Here is a 10,666-nt window from a genome sequence, read left to right as displayed (position 1 = left end):
GAGATTTGTTTGAATGCTCGGTTTTCCTATCACGTCTGCAGCAGCTCGGCACTAGGTTCTCTGCGACTCAGTGCTGTGTGCTAGTCACTACAAGATCAGGAAATGTGCCCCAGTCCCATTTACTGTTTCTATCTTGTTCAATTTGTGCCTCATCACTTCAATACATGCCTCCATCTGTGGTGTGAAGGTCCCCCTATGTGAAGGGGCAAATCCAGTCAATATCCCCATCTCTCTATTCAGTCAAATACCTGAAGGGCTCCAGGCAGGATATATTCACAAGTGCATCTTGGCTAATTAAGCAGCAACATTAGCTATTGTTTATCCAGCAGGCTGCTGGAAGCTCTGCACACAGTCACAATCCTGTGGGACAGAAAAGCTCCTCATCGTTTGCTGGAAGCCATACAGGCACAACATCCATCTCTTTACACACTGCATAGAAAAGAATTACCAGGTGGTAAATGAAAGCAAATGAGAGAAGTAACAAGGTTTGCTCAGTTTCTTGATTCCAGAGTGCAGCTGAAGGCTGCTGCTTGAGCTTTCTTTCTGCTGTAATTCTAACCCAGTGCAGCATTTGTATTCCTATATCCTAAAATATTCAGTTCCATCAGAACTAATCCAAGGTTTCAAGGTACCAGTGTCTCCCCTTCATTAATATTTATTCCACATCAGCAACCATCTCTCATTTATTCTGAAAAAAAAAATTGAAAACCAAACAAGCTGCTGAGGTCCTCAGGACTATGGACTTTCCAAGATCCAGATGTCAAGACCATTCAATGTATTTAGGATTACTTGGGTTTAAGCACAAAATGAAATCAGCTTCAAAGACTGAACCTGAGGTGTGGAAAAATCTCTCAGCTTCCTTCCGAAAACTCAAAGAAGGAAAATAACAGAAGTTGTAATAAAGTGGACACTGTAAATATTGAAGTAAAAGTATATTTAGTCAAGGGAACTGTTATGTATTATCTACTGAATAGTTGTATGCTGCGTGTCATAAAATTGTTTTATTTTAGTTATTAGGGAACTCCTCCGTGTGACCCTGTGAACACTGAAGTGACACTTGGCAGACGTGTTGGAAAATAAAAACACTTGTAACCACTATTTCAGTCCAAAAAGGAAGCACGTGTTTTTAATGCAAACAAAAAGGGAATTATCACAGTAACACTCCAGAGCGTTCATTGCAATAGCACAGTAACTTTTTCCATTAGAAATAATGCAAGCCATTTGTTATAACCATGAACACTATTTTGGAGCAAAATATATATAAATAAATAAATATATATATGAAATGTTAGTTAGCTTCATGTTCATCTCTTGTGCCAAGGCCATAACTGTCATGGACAGATTGAAAATGTTAGGTTTATGATCAGAATTCCGACATGGTTTACCTTCATTCTCGCTCTGTTTAACCAGACATGTTTACTTAATGTCTGAGAAGTCACAGGGGATTCCAGTAACACTTCGCTTGACATGTTCCTGATGGCATGTTAATGATTGTGCTTTGGGAAGGGGGAAAAAAAAAAATGTGTTGTGTGGTCAAAAGCTTCCCCCATGACTGTTTCCATCAAGCAGCATCTTGTAAAAGAGATGGAAGTCCCAGATGCGTAATCTACATTACTGTAACATGCTGTCTGACAGGGTACAACATACAGTATGTGACACACTGAAAGTAGCTCTCTTTTCCAATGGTGGACTAATAAGACATACGATAGTATTAAGATAAAAGTCATTCACATTGGACTGCATAAACCACACCATTAACAATAATGGCAAAGAATACAAAACAATGATACAATCAATACAGTCCTTTTCATTCACCACAACAGTAATATAAAAGCATTATGTCAAAATACATGCAACGGCAAAATCTTAAGCAAAGCATCTGACAAAATGCAGAACCACAACAGGGATTACATCCATTGCATTTATAAAAGAACAGCCATATCACAAACACACACTGATGAATGTCCATGCAGTCCAGGGGATGGAGACTGAAGGAAAATGCTGTGGATCTAGAGAATGCTTGTATTTTCAACCAGAAATTCATAAAAGCGCACAAAAACAACGCCAATATAACACTTAAAATTAATTTTAAAAAATCAAACTAAGACTCAGAGCATTCCATATTTTTAAATTTTAACTTGACTTTGTGCTTAAAACTCTGCCTGGTCTTGCGTGGTCATGCACTGCGATCACAGTCCTTAACAGTGCTGCTTTTGTTTTCTAATAAACGCATTCTTGTCTTTTCCATTGTTAAATTAACCATTAAAACACAAATGCAAAAATAAAAAATACAAAACACCACATTTCCCATTCCATAACATGTGGTAATCGTAAGCATAACGCAGTGGAACGGAAAGCCGATGACCATGCTCACTGTCCCCTTCTCATGTTCACATTCTTGAAAAAATAAAAATTGGTCCTCAATACCAAACCAGAGGTTCAGTGAAACGCTGTAAAGGATTCAGTGGATTACAGTGACAAAACTCCTACACAGTTACATGAACACTTACAGCGTGCACTCTGGACTTTAGGAACACTATTAAGACATGCTGTGCAGGCCGGAATCTGGATTGGCTGAAGCTCAGAACTGGCTGGCACTGCTGGGGTCACACTGGAGAAGGCGGACAATGGAGGGGTCACTCTTGGCACCTTTGATAAATTCCTCCAAAGAAATCTTTCCTGTAACAGCAAAACAGGGCAATGCCTTTAGAAATCAGGAATGGCCTCCTTATTCATGAATTTGGACAGAGTTTTGTTGATATGAAACCCTATATAGTGCCCCATGTGGAGCATTTGTTAAACATGAATACAGGAGGTCCTCGGGTTACGTCAGTCCCGAGTTACGATGTTTCGTGGTTACGACACATCTCCCATTTACTGTATAAAGCCTTGTTTTGACTTAAGTATTTTTGCGTCGTAAACGTCGTAACGCGAACTTCGTGTTTGGTGTGCGCGGCGGAAGAATACACGGTTACGCAGCTCAGGGCCGAGGAGGATAGGTGTTAGAATAGGATAAGTGCTTACAGTATGTATTTACGTACAGTATGTACGTATGTTCCGACTTGCACCGAAAATCGGTTTACGACACGACGTAGGAACGGATCAACGTCGTAAGTCGAGGACCCCCTGTAAGTGCCTTTACAAGCCAGTTCCATGACAAATATTGCATATAAAAATAAATACATTTTGAAGCAGATATTAGTTTTGAAACATTAGTAGTGTATACAGTACCCTTACATTTCTCTAATTCGACCAAGTAACTAGTAAACCCACTAATAACACAAATAATGAATAATGGCTATAAATAAGAAAAGATGTTTCATTTTTACCGTCATTATTGGTGTCCATCTGTCTGAAAATCTTATCCGTCCTCTTTTCAGGAGTGGATTCATCTTCAGGCATTTTCATCACGGAAGAAACCATCTTATAGATTGCCTGAGGAAGATTAGATCAACACGTAAGGCGATGCTGCACATTCACCCATTTTGAATCAATCATAATATTTATATAGGCCCATTCAGCTGACAGAAATGTAATCTACTTATTCACATTTAAATGATAAGTTGTGTGGGTAACTGCATTTAGTCTGCTGTGGTCAAAATGATCAACTGTAGTGATTTTAGAAGAGATTTATTTTTAAATATAAAATGCAGTGAAAAGCCTGCAGTGAGGTTGGAACTGGTTTTAGTTCATCAACTTGGGTTATAGTTATAATTTAGGATTAAACTGAGACTAGTCCTCAGTGTTTGCATTAAGCTACATACAAATTAGGGGTGTCAAGGTTAAAGCTTTAATAACATAAACATTTTTAATACTGCTAATAGTTTATGTAGCTTATAACAGCTAATTAATGTGAAGTTTCTTTTAGAGGCACTAGCGTAGTGTGTGCTTGGGTGTGGCTCAGTTTTGCCGAGAAGGGGGTTTGTGTAATAATATGGTGATGGCCATTGTCGGTAAAACAAACACACTCGATGAGTCCAGGTCTCCACTGTGATCCTAAATTGCTGGTCTGTGTTGCTCTAAAAGGGAACTGCTCTAAGTCTTGGTGACATTCTACACATGAGAAATGTTAAAAAATGTCTCACACCATAAACACACCCTAATCATAATTTCTTAGTTCTTATAGCTATGGCTAAATGCATTAATATTAAACCGAAAAAAATCTATTGTGAATAACTGTGATTAACTCCACAAATAGGTACAAATTCATGTTTCATAAATCATTACATAAACATGTATTTTGATTATTGATTGATTTGATTTTGATTGAAGCAGTGCAGCACAAAGGTCACTGGAGATGCTGCAGTGACTATTGCTCAGAGAGAGGCACTATTGCTTAGAGAAGTTCTCTCTCTCTAACACTGTAGGGCATTAGGGAATTTAGATCATCTTCATAAAGAAGGCACTTAAGATCAAGGTAGATATTGCACTCATATTTTTTCCTCATGATTCAAAGCACCTCTTCTTTCCACACTTCAAAACTTTTGTCACTAATGGGATTTTTAAATGACAGTAGTACAGAGTCATTCTTGTCTCTTTTTCTCTATTTCCATCATTAGATCTAATGAGCAGAGACGGTCCCTTAGTGTTCATGAGCCTGTGGAAATCCTCTGAGCATGATTTATTTTGAATTTCTTTTTTTACTTTAATATCACTTATTTTATCAGGTGCTAATAATATTCATAGCTTTCTGGCTGTGGACCCTGGCAGAGCACGAAGAGAAATCAGTACCAAACACAGCAATTACCAATACCACAAATAACACTCCAAGTCATAGTAGAGATCACAGTTTCATCAGTAAATGAGTGATAAATGTGAGCGCCGGCGCTATGCTGTAGATGGGAAGAGGTCAGTGACCAGTGTGACCCTCAAAACACTTGTCTCGCAAATTAAATATTAGACATTTTTTTAATTAGTTATTACCATGTTGTCACCATTAGTTATTACCATTAGTTGTCATTTGAAAAGACCTGAAAAAATCTACATGAAACTGTAAACACATTCAAAGATTAACGTTATAATAGATTAAAAAACAGCCTCTTTTAAGGGGGGGGGGGGGGTGGATAGGGGGGTCGACTAGTGACGTGCAGACTGACCAATTATATGTTTACAGAGAATGTTATCGACCAATAACGGTAGCTCTACAGTCAGACCGTCCAATTAGAAGATTTTAGGCTACTTCACCACGCCCCCTTCTCACTCAAGCGAACCAATCGGAGTAGGGGAGGGCGGGACTAGTTTGTGAACTATATATTTAATAATATCATTCATTCATTGTCTGTAACCGCTTATCCAGTTCAAGGTCACGGTGGGTCCGGAGCCTACCCAGAATCACTGGGCACAAGGCAGGAACACACCCTGCAGGGGGGGAACCAATCTTTCACATGGTGACACACACTCAAACTCACAGCTATGGACACTCTGAGTAGCCAGTCCACCTACCGACATGTGTTTTTGGACCATGGGCGGACACCAGGAGGAAACCAATGCAGATATGGGGAGAACACACCAAACTCCTCACAGACAGTCACCCGGATCAGGACTTGAACCCACAACCTCCAGGTCCCTGGAGCTGTGTGACTGTGACTCTACCTGCTGTCCTGCTGCAATATTTTTATGTCAGTTGTCATGTAAGGCTAACACGGGTATAGATTAACCTTATTCACACTACTCTATACTAGTGTTAGCCAAAAGTTATCTGAATCCTAAGAACTCTCCATTGTGGCATATTAGCACTTGCCCAATATAAACAAGTAAACAAGAATCTGAGAGAGTGAATGAGTAAGTAATTTACACGCCAAGTCCTTGATGTGCTTCATGTCTAATAATAACAGTAAACAGATATAAACACTTTGAGTCTACAACCACAGGACATCAGCTTCAATATGCCACCGTCTTCCACTGTCATTACGCCACAGTGACTTGAAATGTAATATTTGTTTTGGCTTTCTAGCACTTTTTTTTAACATTTATATTTAAACTTTATTCAGCCAGGCAAGTCATTAAAACGGCTTCTTATTTACAATGGCAGCCTGGCAAAAGACAAAGCCTTTCCTTTGTTAGGAAAGCGGCAACAAGGCAAAGTAACAAATACATAATCAAATCACAAACACAACAACACTTATCTACATGAGTGAAAAACCTTGTCCTATTTGGAGTTTGTGTGTGTAAGTGCAGTCTGGTCAATAATATCGTCATTACAGAGAGGTAAATCCAATACATAGTTTAAAGACACAAGTATTGGTGAATTTTTTGTCTAATTTCAACACAATTAATGCTTTTTATTAAACTTATTTTGAAATGGCTGGCAGCTTAAGTCAGTAGGATGGAGTGCCATTTAAAAGATTTGGTTCCCAGCCATTGTCATTGTTTGATGACAGTTAGTGCTTTTATTTGACTGTTTGTGATCACTGAAAAATTTCACACATATTTTCACATGAAAAGTGTGTTAGTAGTTTCACTGTAAGACAATACTCAATAGCAGTGCCTGTAATTCCAGACAGACCTGTGCTTACAGAGAATAAAAAGAACATATTAAACCTAGTAGATAGACATAAAAACAGAAACCGTCCTCACCTGAACGATTTCCAACATCTCCGCTCGACTGATGTAGCCGTTGCCATCCAGGTCGTACATGCTGAAAGCCCACTTGAGTTTCTGCTCCAGTTTTCCTCGTGACGTTACGCTGAGGGCGATGATGAACTCCCTAAAATCGATGGTGCCATCTCCATTGGTGTCAAAGGTCCGGAACACATGCTCTGCAAATTTGGAGGCATCTCCGTAGGGGAAGAAGTTGGCGTAGATCTTTTTGAACTCTTCCACTGTGAGGTGGCCTGTCGGGCAGTCCTTCAGGAAGCCTTTGTACCACTCCTGCAGCTCATGGTCTGTGAACTCAGTGTTCTCTCGCAGGTCATGGAGCACCTCAGGTCTCAGCTTGCTGTTCTGTTTCCCCATGATGCCTTTCCTCTCTACTGCTCTTTCCCCTTTTCCACAGCACCTCTATTTTGTATTCCTGCTTCTCTTCGCTCAGCTCTTCCTCTTATCTCCTCAGACCTTGCACTCTGTCAGATGACAGGAGAGAGAGAGAGAGAGAGAGAGAGAGAGAGAGAGAGAGACAGAGAGTGTGTTGGTGAGAGGTTATAATGTGAAATAAGGAGATTAGAATGTTTAAAAAGTGTTTAAGGCTGTGATATGATTTTTTTTCCCTCTCAATGAATGGCAATTTATTCAGAAAAGGTTTGATATGACTTATCAGCCCCGATTAACTCTAGTGGGGAAAAAAAAGAAAGGAAAAAAGAGAATAAAAGTCAGAGTGCACAGCTTACAACTAAACGCTGATGCTACAGCACAAGGGTGAAAGCTTCTGTCAGGGCTCATTAAACTGAAATAGACTTTAATATTTAACTAATCAAAAGGCATTACCATACTGAAGACAAGGGGTCAAGAAGTAAATGAAGCCCTAATGAAACCATTAAGAAACAGAGCAAATGTTTCTCTCCCATCCCACAATTATAATGCTCTTAATTCATTACCCAAGCAAGTACAATGGACGTTTGGAGAGGGCTTGAGGTCACAAGATCTCTCCTCCCATTAGTTCCATGGCGTTTAGAAACCGTACATTGTCCACCCATAGAATAAGTACACAGAATGATAAAATTAATCTGTTAAATGGGCAGCACAGTGGTGCAGCAGGTAGTGTCGCAGTCACACAGGTTGTGGAGGTGGAGGTTGTGGGTTCGATTCCTGCTCCGTGTGACTGTCTGTGAGGAGTGTGGTGTGTTCTCCCAGTGTCTGCATGGGTTTCCTCCGGGTGCTCCGGTTTCCTCCCACAGTCCAAAAACACACAATGGTAGGTGGATTGGCGACTCAAAAGTGTCTGTAGGTGTGAGTGTGTGTGTGTTGCCCTGTGAAGGACTGGCGCCCCCTCCAGGGTGTATTCCCGCCTTGCGCCCAATGATTCCAGGCTCTGGACCCACCGCGACCCTGAACTGGATAAGCGCTTACAGATAATGAATGATCTGTTAAATGTTTTAGTGATATTTAAATTATGGGGAAAATTATGAACAAGATTCCAATTAATTTTTCAATTATGTTCTGCAACAGGTTGTACTCAATTCTCAAATTTAAATAAATTCCATTTTAGCCCACTATTGTACTGTAAAACACTATAAATTATTAACTGATATTTAAGTATAACTAGTGAACAATGGTGTACTCTTCATTTTCCCCATTCATAATACTCCTGGTGACAGACATTTGCAGTGCACTGTTGGTAGATGGAAAATAAGCTCACAATGCTTAATGATGACGGCAGCCAGGATCCAAATTGCTGTCAGCATTGTGGTGAAATTATCTGTACTCCACAGGCCACTCTCTAAGGGCTATCAAAAATACCCATTTCCTGCTATAATTGAAAGAGAACCGCTGTGTGTCATTTGAGTGGACCATGACCATTTTTCCTCCAGAGTGTTTCAGACCTTAATTTTACACCTGAAAAATCATGGGAAATCTTTGCCTATAACAAACATCCAAAGCAAACATAAGTGGAAAGTTATGGATGGATGCACCACAGAGCATTGACCACACACACACAGACACACACCTTCTGTACACAACCACACAGTGCCAAAACAAACCCCAAATCAACATCCATTGTCCATGTGCCAACAATACTGACAAAGAAATGTTTTATGTTCTCAAAAAATAAACAAACACACAAAACGCTCACCCCCACAGGCATATTTAATGATAAAATGTTTTACAAGAACATTTTGGCCATTTCTTTTTGTAAATGTTCAGGTAAATGTTCACAAAATGTGAATTTCTTCTTCTTAATTAAGCATTAGACGTTTTGCCCAAGGATTATTTGGTAAAGTGTGGTATTCCTGCTCAAGCAGGGAACTGAACCCCATTCTGCTGTGTGAAGGAAGACTTTGAGTTTACCCCAACACACCATACCAGCCGCTTACACAGTAAGTATGTATGATTCACTACTATTTAATATTAAAAATATATATTTTTGTTTTGTATATGTTCTTAAGGAGCGCTGCACAAAATGTGTTACTCGTTTCAGTTATGGCCTTTGAAATACTGCTGCTGTAGGAAGCTGCCAAACACAAATGAACCCTCTAACCATTTACAGTGCTTCTGTTCCGGTCAGTTCTGGGTGAAAGGATGAGTCAACTTATTTATGAAACTCAGCAAAAACAATTTATTTTGCTCAAAATAATGCAGACAAATCTTTACAGAACATTTGCAAGAAAGTGTACCATATGAGGGCGGCACGGTGGTGCAGCAGGGAGTGTCGCAGTCACACAGCTCCAGGGGCCTGGAAGTTGTGGGTTCGATTCCCGCTCCGGGTGACTGTCGGTGAGGAGTTGGTGTGTTCTCCCCGTGTCCGCGTGGGTTTCCTCCGGGTGCTCCGGTTTCCTCCCACGGTCCAAAAACACACAGACTCCAAAGTGTCCGTAGGTGTGAGTGAATGTGTGTGTGTGTGTGTGTCTGTGTTGCCCTGTGAAGGACTGGCGCCCCCTCCAGGGTGTATTCCCACCTTGCGCCCAATGATTCTAGGTAGGCTCTGGACCCACCTCGACCCTGAATTGGATAAGGGTTACAGATAATGAATGAATGAATGAACCATATGAAGGTGCATTCAACTGCAATATCGAGTAATGTAGTTGCAATAGAAGCAGTCTATCCACATCATGCAGTCCAGTGTATGGGTTAGCGATGTGGCTAAATAAAATAAGATAAATAAATTGGCAGTTTTTAGCTGAAATTGTACAGTGGAGAAAATTTAGTTGCATACCTAATGCCACTGTTACACAGCGGATGATTAGTATCATCTAAAATCAACAGGCCGATTATGAAAACAAGAGAGAGTAGCTGATGCTGCTGTAATAGAAATACTTACAGTTGACAAGCACCATGGCAGCCGACAGGCCAGGTTTATTATACATACGTTAGCCTAGGTGATGGTTGGTACACACACACACACACACACTGGGGATTTTTTCCACACTGTGGAATAATCACAAATGTAGCTGTATTCAAAGCAGCTGTTTTTCCATTTTCCCCCCTTTACTGAATATGGAAATGCAGGTGAAATGTCCACTGTGTAATATAAACAATACAGTTAGAAAAACATCACCTGCTATAAACACAGAGCTCAGAGATATCACATATTAAACAGAGCCTCTTTTCAACCTTTAATACCCCTTCACACAGGTACAGTAAGGTCGCCATGGCTACCGTCACAAAAGGAAAAGCAGACGTTGCCTCTTCAGTGTGCATGAGAGGAGGGACCTGACCACATCCCCACAACCCACATAACCGATACATTTGGGTTTTGACACAGTGTAAAGGTCAAGAAAAAGAATTGAAATACAACACCACACTGCTGGATTTTGTAATACATACCTTAGAGTAAGCAGCAATAAATAAATAAATAATTTAGTGGATTGAACACAATGCATTCATGTTAACATACAAAAGGTGTAATTATTCTGCAAAAATACAGAAAAAATTAAACACTGTCTGACTGAATGTGCAACAAATGCACCTCTCCAACTAACCTCCCCTTTATGCAAATAATACAAAACTACAAGAGTGCCATTCACTGCTATGCAAAGTGCAAAATTAAAGCACTTTTTGTGCCAGTGGAAAC

The 10,666-nt window shown here is 40.0% G+C and overlaps 1 protein-coding gene across 1 annotated transcript in view; it reads right to left on the bottom strand.

The window, feature by feature from the left end:
• Nucleotides 1-1,125: 1,125 nt before the first annotated feature.
• LOC136699862 (hippocalcin-like protein 1) overlaps nt 1,126-10,666 on the bottom strand; it is a 30,247-nt gene continuing 20,706 nt past the window's right edge. Inside the window, exons 2-4 of the mRNA XM_066674905.1 lie at nt 6,577-7,061; nt 3,330-3,435; nt 1,126-2,679 (exon numbers count right to left, since the gene is read on the bottom strand). Of these exons, the coding sequence (XP_066531002.1) occupies nt 2,582-2,679; nt 3,330-3,435; nt 6,577-6,954 (582 nt within the window). The 5' untranslated portion in view covers nt 6,955-7,061 and the 3' untranslated portion in view covers nt 1,126-2,581. The remainder of the gene's footprint in view (nt 2,680-3,329; nt 3,436-6,576; nt 7,062-10,666) is intronic.

This window comes from Hoplias malabaricus, chromosome 1, assembly GCF_029633855.1.
Source record: "Hoplias malabaricus isolate fHopMal1 chromosome 1, fHopMal1.hap1, whole genome shotgun sequence".
In the NCBI taxonomy this organism is placed as follows: Eukaryota; Metazoa; Chordata; class Actinopteri; order Characiformes; family Erythrinidae; genus Hoplias; species Hoplias malabaricus.
This window is presented reverse-complemented; position numbering and strand designations above follow the sequence as displayed.